Source organism: Vanellus vanellus (assembly GCF_965231255.1).
Source record: "Vanellus vanellus genome assembly, chromosome: Z".
In the NCBI taxonomy this organism is placed as follows: Eukaryota; Metazoa; Chordata; class Aves; order Charadriiformes; family Charadriidae; genus Vanellus; species Vanellus vanellus.
The window spans coordinates 69,809,767-69,828,767 of record NC_138908.1 but is presented as its reverse complement, the minus strand read 5'-3'; the positions used below and the strand labels follow the sequence as shown (position 1 = coordinate 69,828,767).

The 19,001-nt window shown below is 40.6% G+C and overlaps 1 protein-coding gene across 1 annotated transcript in view; it reads left to right on the top strand.

The window, feature by feature from the left end:
* The window catches only part of RANBP3L (RAN binding protein 3 like), a 36,095-nt gene that overhangs the window by 10,441 nt on the left and 6,653 nt on the right, over positions 1-19,001 (top strand). Inside the window, 10 exon segments of the mRNA XM_082498007.1 lie at positions 489-563; positions 1,697-1,771; positions 2,418-2,542; positions 3,066-3,169; positions 9,304-9,388; positions 12,027-12,126; positions 13,706-13,836; positions 14,775-14,895; positions 15,501-15,643; positions 18,450-18,642. Coding sequence (XP_082354133.1) covers positions 489-563; positions 1,697-1,771; positions 2,418-2,542; positions 3,066-3,169; positions 9,304-9,388; positions 12,027-12,126; positions 13,706-13,836; positions 14,775-14,895; positions 15,501-15,643; positions 18,450-18,642 — 1,152 coding nt within the window.

Here is a 19,001-nt window from a genome sequence, read left to right as displayed (position 1 = left end):
TTTTATCTACTCCTGTGACAAACCTGCATGTAGCTAAGAGGATTTAAGATTAGCTAAGTTTGGTTTACTCTGAAAATTATGGTGAGATCATACACAAAATCAGAGATATAGTAGAAATTTTAGGGTATGCCTATACCAAGGAGGAAGCTTGAATATTTGACATCTTGATTGTCCACATTGTTTAACTGGTAGCTCACCCCCTGCTTCTGTTTTGAACCTCTCCAATTGTTGGTCTCCAAGACAGAACTGTTACAGAGTGGACTAGCTGTAAGCAGTGTGCCTGAGACAGGCTGTGCCAGTTGGCCTCAAAGACCTCTCCAATTCAGCAGTATAGGTGAAACCTAACAGTCTACTTCAGAAAACTGGTGGTTAGCAGATAATAATTTATTCTATCACCAATGAAGGCATGACATCAAATTGGCTAACCTTAAAATTAATCTTTTTTTTTTCTCCAAACAAGTGATAATTTCAGTCTCTTATCCTTTCAGATACAACTTTTGCTCAGAAAAGAGGGAGATCATTTTCCTTTACCATCCTTCCTACCTTCCCTCCCTCCCAGCCAGGTAATTAAAAAAAGAAGAAAACAAAACCAGTAAATATTTATACAGAAAACCAGGTATTAGCTAAAATAAAGAGGTGCACAGAAATGCTTTTTCTGCAGGACAGAGCTGGAGTGCATTGGACTAGGCTGGTATTTGAACAGGAGAAAGGAGTGTTTCAGGAGGGGTACTGGCAGTTCAACAGAAGAAATGTTTTTTGCATTTATTGTTAGGGAACCCTGTAGTGCTGGCGAGGAATCTTTGAATAATTTGCAAATAGGCATTTACACAGTGTGGTACAAATTAAACTTGAAAAAACAGAATGGAGTTAAAGTAATTACATTAATTGGTTTGCTTGCAATTTAATGGTCATGGTTCCTGTAGGAATATAATTTTTTATCCTAGAAACCCGTCTTCAACCTAACCAGTGACACTAGGAGTATTCTCCCACTTACCACTAATGGGAACAGAGTGGTCTTAAATCTTAGTCTAAGTCTCTTACCAGAAACAAGTCCTCGAGAGACATTGGCATAAAGGATTTCTAAACAATCTAAACAAAGGACGCAACATTGTTATAGCAACAAACCACACTCTTTCTGCAATGAAAAAGTAGTGATTGTGTGTAGAGTATCAGTTGTGTCGTTTTACATGATTTGGGACACTGTTGCCATGACTTTCTGGCTGATGTTTGGTATCATTATCAAAACAGTGAAAGCATTAGTAGTGCACTGCCATCATTATAGTAAGTTATGAAAATCTTTTTACCAGAACAGCACAGAGCACATTTATTTATTCCAATGTTCTTGGGCCTCATTTACTCATCTTAAAAATGGCCAACACTGGACCAGATAGCATTGCCATTTCAATAGCTTTTGCAAATCAGCAGCACCTGGTTTTCAAAGCTGAAGAAGGATTCTATGAGTTTAAAACATCTGTTAATATCAAAAAGTCTTCTGTCTGACATAGCCAGAAAAACCAAGGTGCTTTCTCCACATGTAAAATGGAGACAGTAACAGTTATCTCAGAGATCTTTTTTAGATGGATAGCTTGAAATATTGCTCAGGTACTAGCAAAATAGGGAGAGGTTACAGAAACATGAATCAATAATTAAAATTTGTTGTTACTCATTATTAAAGTTTAAATTCCTTGTTCTGTAGTAAAGAAGAATAATATATTCATGAGCCCAGCTCTTCTTCAAAGAAACCCTGACTTGATCAAAACCACAAAAGAAGGTAACTCTCATTGCAATATTTGTTCACTGTAGTTCCACAAAGGCATTCTTGACAGATACAGAAGACATAAAAATGACCACTCTTCTCTATGCTGAGTGATAGGCTAAGTATTATTATAAGGTTCAGGAGTTATTTGTTTGACAGTGTAAACATCCTGTGACCTCTGTTGTGAGCCTCTGCTCTGACTACTGAATTCATGAACGGACTGAATATAACCTTGAATAGTGAAATTCCACATTTCTAACTTAATAACTCTGCTACTGGAGAAGGCAATGAGAATGCAAAGAACCTTCTTTGGCATCTGCAGGTGCAGGATTAAATTTGAAATACAGAAGACAGATCTAACAGAAAGTGGTAAATATAAAGATATATTTAAATACATAAATACAAATATATTTTAGAAATATAAATATATGTATTTTTGTATATAACACTTATTCTGATAGGATAACAGGAGTTGGTGTCACTGCAGAGTTGTGTATTTCAGAAGGGATTACATTTTTTCAAAATGTGTAACAAGTAAACAACAATAAATATTATTTAAATATACTTTGAAGCTTTCAGTTAAAGAGGCAAGACACATAGGTATGAATTAGATGTGAAGAAAAAGTCTCCATTTAAATATTTTGTCTTTGTATTTTGCAAGGATCCTCGTCACAAAGTCAATTGCGGAATGTCATTAGACCTGCCGTTTTACAACTCCCACAAGCCCTGACCTGTCCTGAAGATGCTGTAGTATCTCTACTAACTAAGAAAGAAGCACATGTTCAGGTAAAAATAAAAGTAATTTTACTGGCTAATATATGTTTGCAGCTCAACTTAACCTCCCTCCCCCCTTCCTCCCCCCCCCCCCCCCCCCCCCCCCGTGCTGTTTTAAAACATTTAATTATACCACTGCATGATTTTCTAGAAAGTTCCCATATCAGTTTCAGTGGAATTGATGGATCACTGACATGGTGTGAACTGTTAAACTCGTGCTGACTGTGTTTGAAACAACATCTCTTCTCTGCCGGCTGCCTCAGCTGTCAGATATCAGGGTTCTGTAGGCAAATCAGCTTTGGGGATTTTTTGGATTTTGTTCATTTAGGAAGCAACATTTTGGCATTTTGATTAAGGGCATTGGCTTAATACACAGCTGGAGGAAGCTCTGCCGACTACCACATATATATGTGTGTATGTGTATGTGTGTGTACATATATGTGTGTATATATATAGACTCTGGACTTCTAGCAGATCTATTTATAGCAGAAAATAAGCTTGGTCTAATTAATTCATCTGGCTGTATTACTCCTAGCTATCTGAAGACAACTCTTATTCCTCAGCTGAGAGTTCAGTAAGTTCCAAAACAGCAGTGAGGTCATCTACTACCATGAGTCTTTCTAGCTCTAAAACAACACAGTAAGTTTTTATTTATTATATTTCTACACCATTTTGTCACTTGATCTTTGGCCTACCCTTTTGTCCCATGTGTCTACCATGGTACTAAGCCCACACTGTCTACACTCTACACAGTGCTCACTGGTGTTTGTGTGTGGTGCCAGGATTTGTGGGTACTGACATAAGCTCCATATGCTGTAAGAAATGGACTCCTGCCGGGAATTAGTATCTGTGAGACAGTTTGCTTCTCATTAGCAACTCCCAAGCCAGAAACGATTTTGGTTTGACATGTCATGCAGCTTTGGCAGTTCAAAATATGTCCTGGTTTTGAATGTTTACAGTCATGTTTATGTCCCTTTGGAGAACTCTCTTCTGTAGGCATAGCTGCTGCATCTTACAAACAGATACAGAGAAACTCAGGCATTACCAGGCATTACCAGGCTCCTTCTCCCATTCTTCCTTGTTAGCTGTCATTCCCTGAATTCAGTGCCTGTGGTTTGCATCTCCATGGCAATGTCATCCCTGGCACACTGTTCTTGTCCTGCAGCAACATAAGGGTATTGAGGTTTTAATAGGACTTTAAGGCTGGCACTTCCAGTTAACTGTCTGAAAAAAGAAAGATCATGCACTGATTATTTTTCCCTTACATTTCTGAAAATAAGTTAAATCCACTTCCCACATTATTTCTTTGAGACAAGGCTCTAGTTTCTGTTTTTTAGCTTTTTTGGAGTGCTGTCCTTACTAAGTTGCTGCTGGAGCAGCCTAGAAGTAGCAGATGAAATTTCAGTGTGAAAATTGCTCATAATTCAGTGAATTTCAGTAAGGAGTTTTCTTAAGGATAAGAAACTCATTAGTTTAAACACGCTTCAGATTCCCTGTTCATGGCCCAAAGAACGTATGAAAGGCTTCAAGGCTGAAGAGAGACACATTTTCTGATTTCTTCTTATTTGGTCTTAGTCTTAGCAACATATCAAGCATAAGGATGTTAAGGAGTATTTTTTTCCTTAAGTGTAAAATGGAGATAACTTGTACTTGGGAATTCCATCATCCTATGTGAAGAGATTACAAGCACACTGTAGTTGTGAACACAGAAACTAAGTTTTAGAGACAGTCATCAAAGTTCTGGCAGCAAACCCAGCTTAATAACAGGAATATCCTCTGCATGACATGTGCTGTTAAGCCCTCCCAGGGGTGATAAATGATCTGGAAGAGCAGATAAGTGGTGCTGAAGTATGCAGTTTGTGACAGAACGTCAGATTGTCTTCCTGCCAAGTTGTCCTTCTGGAACAGAAAGAGACAAGAACTTGGATGGTTTTGCCTTTGCCAGCAAGAGATGTAGTGATTAAGCTCTACAGAAAGCATGAACAACCTATAAGCCTTTTGTAAAAAACCAACCAAACAAACAAAAACCAGCAGCAGGGATAACTTCCACACAAAGACATTTACAAGGTCTTTTCTAGACACTTGTATAAAAAATGGATCTTGTTAATTTAAAGTGGCTATGTGAAATCACAACTCTCCTTATATTAGAATGTTCTTGAATGTAATCCACAAGTAATGTACATTTTATAACTTGTGACTATGTCACTATTTAAAAACACATTCACCTTCTTCTCTTAAAACCTCCTGAGAGGTAAAGGGCTAACTGAGACAAGTTAAACTCAGGATGGCAATGCAAAAAATAAATTAATGTTTTTTATCTGGAAGCCCTGAGACACTAAGAAGGAAAATGGGACAGACAAGAAGAAGGACAAGTGTTGTTTTAATGTAGCTTCTGACCAAACCAGTCACACTCCAGATCCTAAACGTAAAGTGATTTACCTACTGTATGAAATTTTCTCCCAGATCTCTTTCCCCAACCTATAGTTGGCCAGTATCAAGGGATTGCAAGTATTTAGCTTTCTTTGCTTCTCATTTTAAGTATATCTATGGAACAGGTCATTGAAAAATGGAAAGAAGATCTTTCTTTCCTGTTTTAGCTATGGCTCATCATAAGCCATCTGCTATCTAACCTCTACATTTTTGCAATATTTATGTGAATTGAAAGTGTGTGCATTAGAATACACTGCCTCTGCCTCTTTCCTTCTTGGAAAGCCAAGATGTTAGGTGGATGACCAAGGAGTGCCTGTAAGGCCCTGGGGAGTACGTTATTCTGAAGGGTACCACAGCTGCACCAACACAAAGGGACAATTGTTAATTGTTGGTAGTCTTTTGGTGGAGCAAAAGAAAACAGGTAAACTGTCACAGAAAGAGTGAAGCACTTCACTCATAAAAGAGAAGCACCAATATATTTATTGATATAAACCAGCAATTTAACAAAGTTTCATAGTAAATGCGACAGTGGTTTAACAAGATTCAATGGCAAGGCACACTTGGTTATTTACTGTATAGAGGACAAGGTCAGAAGGGAGACCCTCCCATTGATTCACAAGGTGTGGAAAGGACCCCCTTACTTTCTAAACTCCTTCTCAGAGAGGAGTCTAGGTGCGGCTGGCTCCAATCCTATTCCCAGATTTTGTCAATGGTTTATCTCTAAAGGATTATATCATGGAATCATAGAATCATAAGGGACGTTAAAGATCATCTAGTCCCAAACCTCCTGCCACAGGCAAAGACACCTCCCACTAGCCCAGGTTGCTCAAAGCCACATCCAACCTTGCCTTGAACACTTCCAGGGATGGGGCAGCCACAACTTCCCTGTGCAGTTTGTTCCAGTGCCTCACCACCTTCATCGTGAAAAATTTCTTCCCGATATCTAATCTAAATCTACCCTGTTCCAGTTTGAAGCCATTACCCCTCGTCCTATCAGTACATGCCCTTGTAAAAAGTCCCTCTCCAGCTTTCCTGTAGGCCCCAGTCAGATACTGGAGAGCTGCTATAAGGTCTCTTCAGAGTCTTCTCTTCTCCAGGCTGAACAACTCCAGCTCTCTCAGCCTGTCTTCATATGAGCAGTGCTCCAGCCCTCTGATCATCTTCATCACCATCCTCTGGACACGCTCCAACATGTCCATGTCGTTCTTATGTTGGGGACCCCAGAGTTGGATGTGGTAGTCCAGGTGGGGTCTCAATGAAAGTGGGGTAGAGGGGCAGAATCACTTCCCTCAGCCTGCTGGCCACACTTCTTTTGACGCAGCCCGGGATACAGTTGGCCTTCTGGGCTGCGAGTGCATATTGTGGGCTCATGTTGAGCTTCTCATCAACCAGCACCCCCAAGTCCTTCTCCTTAGGGCTGCTCTCAATCCATTCTCCGCCCAGCGTGTATTTGTGCTTGGGATTGCCCTGACCCATGTGCAGGACCTTGCACTTGGCCGTGTTGAACTTCATGAGGTTTGCATGGGCCTACCTCTCAAGCCTGTCCAGGTCTCTTTGGATGGCATCCCTTCCCTCCAGCATGTCAACCACTCCACACAGCTTGCTGTCATCGGCAAACTTGCAGAGGGTGTACTCAATCCCACTGTGCATGACACCAACAAAGATGTTAAACAGCACCGGTGCCAGTACCGAGCCCGGAGGAATGCCAATTGTCACTGGTTGCCACTTGGACATGGAGCCGTTGACCGCAACCCTTTGAGTGCGACCGTCCAGCCAGCTCCTTATCCTCTGAGTGGTCCATTAATCAAATCTATGTCTCCCCAATTTAGAGACAGGATGTCGTGTGGAACGGTGTGAAATGCTTTGCACAAGTCCACGTAGATGTCATCTGTTACTCTCCCCTTATCCACCATTGATCTAACCCTGTCATAGAAGGCTACCAAGTTTGTCAGACACAATATGCCCGTAATGAAGCCATACTGGCTGTTACCAATCACATCCTTATTTTCCATGTGCCATAGCAGAGTTTCCAGGATGATCTGATCTATGATCTTGGCGGGCATAGAGGTGAGACTGAGTGGCCTGTAGTTCCCTGGGTCTTCCTTTTTTCCCATTTTAAAAATGGGGCTTATGTTTCCCCTTTTCCAGTCAGTGGGAACTTCACCAGACTGTCACGACTTCTCAAATATGATGGATAGTGGCTTGGCAACTTCATCTGCCAGTTCCCTCAGGACCCATGAATGCATCTCATCAGGTCCTATGGACTTGTGCACCTCCAGGTTCCTTAGATGGTCTTGAACCTGATCTTCTCCTACAGTGGTTGGTACCTCATTCTCCCAGTCCCTGGCTTTGCCTTCTGCAACTTGGGTGGTGTGGTTAGAGCCCTTGCCAGTGAAGACTGAGGCAAGAAAGTTGCTGAGTATCTCAGCCTCCTCCATGTCCCAGGTGACCAGGTCTCCCGTTTCCTTCCTGAGTGGGCCCACATTTTCCTTGGTCTTCCTTTTGTCACTGACATACCTATAGAAGCTTTTCTTGTTGCCCCTGTCTTCCCTGGCCAGATTTAACTCTACCTGGGCTTTAGCTTTCCTAACCGGATTCTTCTCTGCTTGGGCAATTTCTGTGTATTCCTCCCAGGGTACCTGTCAGTGCTTCCACCCTCTGTAGGCTTCCTTTTTCTGTATGAGATTGTCCAGGAGCTCCTTGTTCATCCATGCAGGCCTCCTGGCATTTTTGCCTGACTTCCTCTTTGTCGGGGTGCATAGCTCCGGAGCTTGGCGGAGGCAGTCCTTGAATATTTGCCAGCATTCTTGGGCCCCTCTTCCCTCCAGGTGTTTATCCCACAATACTCCACCAAGCATATCCTTGAAGAGGCCAAAGTCTGCTCTCCTGAAGTTCAGGGTAGCGAGCTTACTATGTGTCCTCCTTGCTGCCCTAAGGATCTCGAACTCCACCGCCTCATGGTCACTGCAGCCAAGGCTGCCCTTAAGCATGACATTCCCCACCAGCCCCTCCTTGTTAGTGAGAACAAGGTCCAGCATGGCACCTCTCCTCATTGACTCCACTATCACTTGGAGAAGGAAGTTATTGTCGATGCATTCCAGGAACTTCTTGGGTTGTGATATGTGCACAATGAATCAATCTAAGGTATAATCTTAGTGAAGCTTCAAAGTTTAGCATGCTATTAGTCACTTACCAAGGATCTGTTGTGGCAAGGAATCTCTCAGCCTCGAGGTGTAACCTTGAGAGGCATCCTTATCCAAGGGGACATCCTGGTGTGCAGCCCGCTGCCGCTACCATTCAGGAGAGTTCAAAGGGCTTGTCATGGTTTAACTGCAGCTGGCAACAAAGAACCACATGGCCACTTGCTCACCCTCCTCCCTCTCCAACTGTGGGCTGGGGGGGAGAATCAGAAAAAAAAGGCAAAACTTGTGGTTTGAGTTAAAGGGGGTTTAACAGAATAGCGAAGGAAAGAGGGAAACAACAACAATAATACTGATAGAGGAATGTACAAACACAATTATGGTACGACCAATAACACCTGGACCTGGGAAGCCCAAGCCCCCTCCCAAGCAGTGATTTCCTGCACCCTCCCCCTGGCCAGCTCCAGCTTTAGACTGGCATAGCTCACATAGTATGGAATACCTGTGTGCCAGGCCAGCTCCTTGGGAGAATTAACCCTATCCCTGCCAGAACCGGGACAGGGCTCTTGGGCTGTTTTATGGGGGAAGATGATTGACTTATAATCATATTTGCATCCTGAAAACAAATGTTAGTTTCTTCCAGTCATATTTGCAAACCAACCACAGATGTTAGTTTCTTCTAAATCTGGCTTGAGTACCATTACTGTGGTTAGGTGGATGCATTGCTCAAGTTAGCCCTTGGCTATTGTCTCCCTGGAATTCACATTGATGGATGCAGCCATCATGACCAGACACACCCATTATGACTGCTACTGGTGGTTATGGCTTAGGCAGGGTTACGGGAAATCAAGGTCAGGTTGGGGAGGGGGGGAGCACACCATCACAGAAACAAATAGAACTCATTACAATTTCTGGAGTGAGACACTTCCCTGAGGAGGATGAGGAGGCATGTTGTTTTGCTTGTTTTTAAGGAACATCCTCAATAATCTTCATGAAATGCAGTGTGATACTCTCTGTTCCTTTTGTGAAATGTTATGTAGAGAATAATTTCAGATTCTCTTAAAGAATTTGTCTGATTACTTGGTCATTTATTGTTTGTCTTTAATGTAAGTTGTGGTAAAGTAAATGCATGAACTTACTTATATTTTTTACAAGGTTATAAATAGTTGTAAATCACATTCTTATGTTATTTTATTCCCACAGAAGTCAGCTGTTTGAAGACAGAACTGTACAAAACAGCAGCAATTCTGATTTTGTATTTGGAGAAAACATGGTTGAGAGAGTTTTGGTAAGATCTGTGAATGCTGCCAGTCTTTTTATCCAGGTTAATGTACTTAGATTTTTTTCAGAGATTGATTGTTTTTAGTTCCTCTTGTTCTTTTAAAGATGTGAGTAAATATGATTCCAATGACTGTTGAGGAGAAAATATCTAAATATTTGCTGCAGGAGGGGTAGGCGTTCCTATCTTCCCCATCCTAGATAAGTACTCTAATTACTAACCCATACCAGTATGCACTTCTCTTTTGCTCATTTTTTGACCTGAAAAAGGGGTTTTTGTGTATTCTGTGTAAAGTGGGACAGCCACAATATGAGACAAAAGAATGTGGTCCCCAATGCTCTAACAGTTTCCATCATAACTGTTGAGAGATGGAAGAAATTAGTATGAGGGGAAAATTGAACACCCATCCTAGATAGCGTCCAAATTAAACTATATTGAACATGCTGTGAGACAGCTTAATGGATCAAGCCCTGAAGGAAACTCAGGCAAAAAGGTGGTTCTCAAGCTGAGGACTGCACCATTTCAAATGGAATTGAAATTCAGTATCTAGTAGAAGTAGAATGAGAACAGTATGCATATCTGTCAGTGAAAAAGCTTGGCAACCATAGGTCTGGGTTATGACTTCTGACCAGGATTTAGTTACATGGTAGGAGTTGAGCCACTGAGCATTGTCAGGAGCCGGAAGCATTTATTTAGACCTGCCAAAGAAAGTTTATCAGAAAAAACTGAAGGTCATGGAAGTCTTCAGTTCCTCTGAGGTTAAGTTTGTGGTATCTGGGAATTTTAAACTATTCTTCTCTGGCTTAAGTGCTTAAACTGAAAATTAGCTGGTACTTAAACATCTAAGTCTTTCAGTGGATTTAAAACCTAGCCCAGGATCCATACAAAGAGGCTATTCTTCTTGGGGGAAGAATGATGTATTGATATTATGATAATAAAATGAGATACATCCGTGGGTCCTGAGGGAGCTAGCAGATGAGGTTGCTAAGCCACTAGCCATCATATTTGAGAAGTTGTGGCGGTCTGGTGAGATTCCTGCTGATGGAAAAGGGGAAACATAACCCCTATTTTCAAAAAGGGAAACAAGGAAGACCCAGGAACTACAGGCCTGTCGGTCTCACCTCTGTGCCTGGCAAGATCATGGAGCAGATCGTCCTGGAAACTCTGCTGAGGCACATAGAAAACAAAGAGGTGATTAGTGACAGCCAGCATGGCTTCACCAAGGGCAAGTCATGCCTGACAAATTTGATGGCCTTCTATGAAGGGGTTACAGCGGCAGTGGACAAGGGAAGACCAACTGATGCCATGTACTTGAACTGTGCAAAGCGTTTGACACTGTCCCACACGATATCCTGGTCTCTAAATTGAAGAGACATGGATTCAACAAATGGACCACTCAGTGGATAAAGAACTGGCTGGACGGTCACACTCAAAGAGTTGCGGTCAACGGCTCGATGTCCAAGTGGAGAGCAGTGACGAGTGGCGTTCCTCAGGGGTCGGTACTGGGGCCTGTACTGTTCAACATCTTTGTCGGCGACATGGACAGTGGGGTCGAGTGCACCCTCAGCAAGTTTGCCGATGATACCAAGCTGTTTGGTGAAGTAGACACGCTGGAGGGGAGGGATGCCATCCAGAGGGACCTGGACAGGCTGCAGAGGTGGGCCCAAGCCAACCTCATGCAGTTCAACAAGGCTGAGTGCAAGCTCTTATGTCTGGGTCAGGGCAATCCCACAGACAAATACAGGCTTGGCGGGGAATGGCTGGAGAGCAGCCCTGAGGAGAAGGACCTGGGTGTGCTCATTGATGAGAAGCTCAACATGAGCCAGCAATGTGCGATCGCAGCCTAGAAGGCCAACCGTATCCTGGGCTGCATCAGAAGAAGCGTGGCCAGCAGGTCAGAGGAGGTGATTCGGCCCCTCTACTCTACTCGTGTGAGACCCCACCTGGAGTACTGCATCCAGCTCTGGAGTCACCAACATAAGAAGGACATGGACCTGCTGGAGCGTGTCCAGAGGAGAGCCATAAGGATGATCCGAGGGCTGGAGCACCTCTCCTATGAGGAGAGGCTGAAAGAGTTGGGGCTGTTCAGCCTGGAGAAGAGAAGGCTCTGGGGAGATCTCCTTGCGGCCTTCCAGTACCTAAAGGGGGCCTACAGGAGAGCTGGGGAAGGACTTTTTATTCAGGCATGTAGTGATAGGGCAAGGGGGAATGGCTTTAAACTGGAAGAGGGCAGGTTCCGATTGAACATTAGGAAGAAGTTTTTCACTTTAAGGGTAGTAAGGCACTGGAACAGGTTGCCCAGAGAGGTTGTTGAGGCCCCATTCCTGGACATGTTCAAGGCCAGGCTGGACGTGGCCTTGGGCAGCCTGGTCTAGTGGGAGGTGTCCCTTCCTATGGCAGGGGGGTTGGAACTTGATGATCTTCAAGGTCCTTTCCAGCCTAAACCATTCTATGATTCTATGATTCTATAAAGTTAATTTCACTAGTGACTGGAATTGTATTATCTGAGTCAGTTTTTCCTCTTAAAGTATTACAATTGCTAATGTTCAGCCTGGCATGCATTAAATAATTCTATGTTCTGTTTGATATGAAGTAGCATAGCCATTTTATTTAAATATGAATTCTTATTTGCCCTGTTTTTTTCTAGAGTCCAGAAAAGCCTCCCGTGTCATGTAAGGAAGCTGATTCATACAAAGGAGAAATAACATCCATGTACATAGAATCTTTTCATGTCAGCCCACAAACAAGTAAGCATACTCCACAAACAGATACAGTTAGCTTTTTTATTATATGTTTCTCTGTATCTTAAAGGATTTCAAATAAGCGGTGGTCAGTAATATTTATCTATTCTCAAGTTATCCAGTCACTAGTACACTTGCAGTATGTACCAAAATCTGTGTTCAGAAAGCAGCTACAGTTTCCTTTATGACATTAGAACTGGACTAACTTCAGAATGAATTATCTAAGTTGCTCAGCAAAGGATAGAGTTTTACAGATTATTGTTGTTATTATTGTTATTATTTATTACACATTATTATTATATATTATTTGAAAAAAATGTAATTAACTTTGTGAATGCCTTTTGGACTGCAATTGTGAACTACAGTTTTAAGCTGTTGGCTGCTTGTATTTTGTGACGCTCATATAAATTACTTTGCCATATTTGTATCCTAATTGTAGGACTGAAACTTCTATACAGACAGATTTCAGGGGTTGTTTGTGACTCTGGTGAGGGGTCTGGAGGACAAGTCTTTTGAGGAACGACTGAGGGAACTAGGGTTGTTTAGCCTGGAGAAGAGGAGGCTGAAGGGAGACCTTATTACTCTCTACAACTACCTGAAAGGAGGCTGCAGAGAGGTGGGGGCTGACATCTCCCTGGTGACAAGTGATAGGACAAGAGGAAATGGGTTCAAGTTATGCCAGGTGAGGTTTAGATTGGATATTAGGAAAATTTTTTTCACTGAAAGGGTTATCAAACATTGGAATAGGCTGCCCAGGGAGGTGGTGGATTCACCAACCCTGGAGGTGTTTAAAAAAAGGGTAGACATGGTACTTGGGGACATGGTTTGGAAGTGGTATAGAAGTGGTTTTGTCAGGGTAGGTTAATGGTTGGACTTGATGATCTTAAAGGTCCCTTCCACCCTCAACAATTCTATGATTCTATGATTCTGGTGTGAGCTTTTCTACCAGGCAAGCCACCTAAACTTAGGCTGTGAGGAAATCCCAAGTAGGCTCCTGTCTTGATCCCTCTTGTCAAATTTTGCACCCCTCTTTACTAATGGATGTATTGGATCCTCTTATTTTGTATGAACATTCTTACAAGTAAAAAAAAAAATCCTATGGAACACATATATAGATTATGCAAATACAAATATACAAAATTTTGTAATGATATTGTTCCTTTCAAATCTTGTCCTTTCATATTCCTGTCAAATATTCACTGTATATGTGTTACAATTCTGAATAATGGGACATGTGTCTTTCATTATTTATTAATCTGCACAGCAATATGACAGACCAGTTTAATTTGGAAAATCAGCTTCTAATTATTTAGGGCTTGTTTCTGCAAGTTGTCCCTTGGGGCAAACCTCTGCAAATGCAGAGAGCCATGTTCGATTCAAAATTAAACTAACAAGGTGAGATATTTTGCAGTATCCCAGCCTTTTTCTTTTTCTCTTCCATTTACTACTTTAGCCAAAAAATTATTAATAACGCTAAATAATACCAGATGCCACAGGGATTACTGAGGCCATCCTATGTGCTAGTTTTTTTGTCCTGAAAATATTCCCTGTACAGAAGGGATTTCCTTTTTTTTCCCCCCTACAGGAACAGCTTTGTTGAGGAATGCAACGCTAATTGAATCAGCAGCTGCTGGTATTTCCAAGCCAGTGGAGAAAATTCTGTTAAATAAAGTTGAAGTTATAACTGGAGAAGAAGCAGAACAAAATGTGTTGCAGGTGTGTATTTCATAAAGCCTTTGATGGTGAGCAGTTTTGTTGTTGAAGAGAATGTCCAGGTCTAATACAGATTGCAACAATCTGAAAATTACTTCAGTTTATATTTTAAATTTTCACTTTTTTAAGATATGCCTCTGCTAACACATTTTTCTGTAGGCTGATATTTTATTTTTCATATTATATTTGTTTATTTTGTAGTCCCTTTCAGTAAGTCACTGCTTCAGTACTTCATTCTACAGTTGTATTTTATAAGCATCTACACAGGATACCAGCAGTAACTAAAACTTCAAAATTGGAAGTGATTTGAGTAAATATTTTTTTATGACAAAACTTTCTTGGGAAAAAAGCAATGTGTTGTCAAAGTAGTTTTATAGTTCATCTAAAATATCAATTATCTTTCTGGCCCAGCAGGACATATCTTGCTATTCTTCATCTTCTAACTGTTATTTTCTCAGAAAACAGCAATGATGTATATGATTTTAAAAATCTTAACATTGAAAGTTACATTATTTTATCATTGATTAAATCTTCTGTCTTGTCAGAACATGGAATTTTTACTGTCTTTGGAGTAGTAGTCTCTTAGTTATGGTACTGGGCTGCATAATGTTTCTAATGAGTGAGGGGATAAGATTATAAAATACTTGTAACAAATTCATCTGTGTTAGTGGATATCACAGATGAAGAGTTAATGAAGATGAACTAATTGAAAAAGTAAACTGGGATTCATGCTGAAAGTTTTCCATGACTAGCAGAAAGTTTATCACAGATCCAGGAGCCATTTCATTTTATGTAATAATGGTGATATATCTATGTATCTATCTTTGTACACATGCATATGGATATATTAAAAGCTGTATCAAAAGGTTTAAAAACATAAAGTTTTAGAATCAATAAAATGAACATTGGCTGGCAATTTCCATCATGTGTTTTTCTTTCAGATCAACTGCAAGCTCTTTGTATTTAATAAACTTTCTTTAACCTGGATTGAAAGAGGCAGAGGATCACTGAGGCTTAATGACACTTCCAGCAATAAGCACGGAATGTTGCAGTCAAGGCTAAGTAAGAATTAAATAACCAAATAGCATATACACAAAACACTAAATAACTTGTACTATTTCTGGGCAGAATAAGTTTATTTCAGAACATTTAAAACTGAGTAGCTAGTTTCATTTAAGTCAAGTTGATGAGAATCTTTTTAACATTGCCTGATAAAGTTGTGTTACGGACTGAGGCATTGGGCATTTTTCACTCACAGTTGTACATTCACGCTTGCATATGTTGTTAGGTTCTGTGTATTTCTACTGCAGCATATCTTTAGCACAGTCACCAGTCTGACAGTTTGCTCTTTGTTGACTCTGCTTTTTCAGGGGCACCGTTTCAAGTCACTTCAGGAATGTTGTTTTTACTCTGTTGTCATTTTTTGTACTGTATTGCACAGTTTCAGCAGATTATTTGCATTGGATGTCAGATGTATTGAAAGAAATGAGTATATTTTTGTATTTAAAAACATAATAAAAATAGTAAATCTTACCATGTAAGGTTTAGACCATATTAAAAAGAGTAATTAATAAAAATATTAGTTTTGTATACAAGTGGTAGAGAAAAATGTTGCAGTAAAAATGGTTCTGATGACTTGACTTATCATATTAACCTTCTTATTTTAGTTATGCGAAATCAAGGGAGCTTGAGACTGATTCTCAACACCCGACTCTGGGATCAAATGGTTATACAAAGATCAAACAGAACAAGCCTGTGCTTCACTGCAACAGACCAAGAGAATCACTCCATTCAAGTATTTCTAATTCAGGTAAGTGAGAGAAAAAAAATCACCCAAATTCCCATTTCATCTAGGATTCTGAAGAGTTGCTGAGGCTTTGGTTTTAGCAAATGGCCTTTTCTGCCCTGTCAGGCTATGCTTAGCTTAGCTGTTATATGGCTTTTATTATGAAATTAGTTAGAAGTGCTATCCCTTGGTATTTAAAAAAAAAAGGTGTGAAGATGGGATACAGCCTTAGGAGACATTTCCAGGTTGTTTCTTATTACACTGATAGAATGGATATCATCCCAGAGTCATATGCAGCAATTACTCTTTCTTACGGTAGCAACATTGTAAGAATTTCTGCACAGGTGGTTGCATATTCATAAGTTACGTTGGTACAAAGCAGCAGCTTTCTGCCATGGTTGTCAACACAGTGCTTGCAATAATCCATCCAGTGTAGGACCTCCATTTCTCAGTTGAGGAGAACATAGATTTGTCACCTTAGGTAAGACAATAGTCTTGGGAATCCTGGTTTTCTCTAGCAAGGGCTGAGAAGTTGTGGGTAGAAAAATGGTGGACTTATTTGCAAATAAATAGCACATATTTCCTAGGCTGGGAAGTGAGAGCATCCACGTGAGTTTAAGGATGGCTCTGGTTTCCCCAGTAGACCTTTCTGGGAAGGGTTCAGCCTCCCCAGCAAGAAAAATAAATCACCACTTCCAGGAAGTGTCACATATCATCCACAAGCAAAGAAACGTGCACTGTATATGCAAGCATTGTAAGTCTGTCACTTTCCAAACAGTGATTGACTTAACTATGGCTGTGCTGCACAGCTGGTCTGCATTTGAGAATTAGAAATGTCCTAGATTTCCACACGTGCTGTAGTTTTTCTAGCATATATAGATGTAAACATTCCTGAAATTGTGTCCTCGCACTTGTGGAGAGTAAAAAAGACATGGATTAGGAAACCAAGATAGCTGTATGCATGTGGCAAGGGTTGCAGGAAGCTGCTTCTGCAGTCGTCACTGAAGTGGCTCGTATCCATCCCTATAGCTGGTATCTATCCAAACTAACACGGGGACTCGAGTGTGGAAGGCAAATTGGTCAATGCGTGAGACACCCAGCAGGCATCACCAAAGCCTTGGCAGGTAAATCAGGCTGGTCTAGTAGTCAGTGATGCCCACTCCTCCAAGGCACCAGCAGATATTTTTATCTGCCATTTAAAATTGTTTTTCCTGTGTCACATGAATGATTGATACATTTGGTTCACTGATATTATCCAAAGGACTTCTCATGAGTGAGGGAAAAGAGTCATGTGATGGTGAGTACAAAGGAGGCAGTCCACAAGACTCCATTAAGTTGGTCCTGTAGTACTCACCCAGGTTTGCACAAAGGGCTGACCCTGCCCTCTACCCCCATGCTTGTTTCTCCCTCCTCGCTTTTGGTGGCATTGAAATTAGCTATAAGTGAGGCAGATCAGAGAACTAATCTGTGTGGTTTTGTTCATTTTTGCCAAATTAGTTTTTTTAGCTTGATTTTGTTCACCTGTGACTGCCCTAATGGTGGTACTGGCCCAATGGAGAGGTAGGAATGAAGAGTCAGAGGATGCATGGAGGTGAGTCCACCCCTCTTGGCAGAAGCTGGAGTTCACATTAAAGTGACAGAGGAGCTCTGGCTTTTGAATGAATAAGTAGAAAACTACAGACAGAAATGATAGGACTGAATAGCTGCTTTTTTCATATTTATGACCCTATGTTTTGTGAAAAGTTGCATTATCTTGAGAGCTCAGATTTGTCCACTGAGACTTCCATTTGTAGTTGAGGCATCTGAACAACTGTGAATTGCTTTCTTCTTTGTCTGACTGTAGGGAGAGAATTGTTTGCTGCTGCAAGTCTGGGTACTACAGAAGGCAACCCTGATCTGCTGCTATTTCCTAATTCACATAGCTTTTCCACCTGTACACACTGAAATGTGCCATTCCAATCCAAATAAGAAATATTTCTTCTGTTGCCAAGTGATACAGATAGAAATTACTCCACATTCATTTACCCTCTGGTGGATGATTTGTGTCATAAGAACAAAATAAGTACTCAACTGGCACTTCTGGCAATGCCCAAATGCAGTGCTGTTAGGAAGCACAAGCAAGTATGGCCACATTGTATGGTCTGTTGACCTCATTGACCTCCATCGTCCTTAAGTGTTGTATTAGGCATGTGAGGCCATGGATCCTTACCGTTTCCTTTGCTATCTATTTTATGTGGTGACCAGAACAGACCACAGTGCTCAGGACATGGCTGCTTGAAGGTTTTATGTACTGGCAAAATGCTGCCATGTCTAGTTCTCAATACCCTTCTTGATGATGCTCATCTTCTGTTCTACAGTAGCAGTAGAATTCATAGTATCTTTACATTTTATAATAACAATTAATTTTTCTAGTTATGTTTTAAAATTCTTATTTATTCTGTAAACCAAAACGCAATACATATATTAACATTTCAGTGCTTTATTACTTTTAGAGTCATATTCAGGAATTGTCTGGAATATCAAGTACTTAGTACAAAGCGAGCCATTCTTCAGGAGAAATAATTTTTTAGCTTGTATTTCTTGTAACTACAGAGAAAATAAGCAACAGCTACGTATTAGAAAACTCAAATTACTTCAAAAAACTTGACATTATTTGTATTTAAATTTATTTTCTGAAATTAATTATTAAGTGTGAATCTTAAATGGATTTTTTTTATTAAGAAGGACAAAATACAGCTTTTCCATTACTTTTGAAAATTTCTCAGTGAGATTCTCTGTGAAAAATAGAGATTTTTCTCAGTTTGGACTGTATGCATTTTATGTTCTGCAGGCAAGCTCAAAAGACACTGGATACCTGTATGCAGCAATACATCACCGCCTTGTGGCATTGCGAAGCTTTGCTGAGCAAGAGCCAGATGCTAATCAAGTAGACACAGAGTCAGAAATAACTTTTTGGCCATTAAACTGTGATAGCGATGATGAAGATGATGGAAAAATAACTCAAGTGAGCACCAGTGGATCTGGTAAGCAGAAATTTTCCTGGGAATGCTGTAAACCTTTCAGGGTATTTTCTTGTAGGCACTGAATATAGTACCTTTTATTTTTTTTCTTTTCATGCTGACTATAACTTCCATCTGCTATATATAGCCCTTTTCAGGTAGAAGAAGGTAATTCCTTTTAGTATTTTGACTTACAACTCTTAAAATACAAAGTTTTGCCAGATGTAGTATCTACACGTCTTTGTAGCAGTGGAACACTCTTTTGACAGAAGAAATTTTGACGTAAGAATCTTTTGACATAAGAAATTTCAATATTGTCAGGCTTTACCTAAAGCTTTCTTCAGTATATTTAAGTAGAAATGACTAGAGGGATTGAGATACTA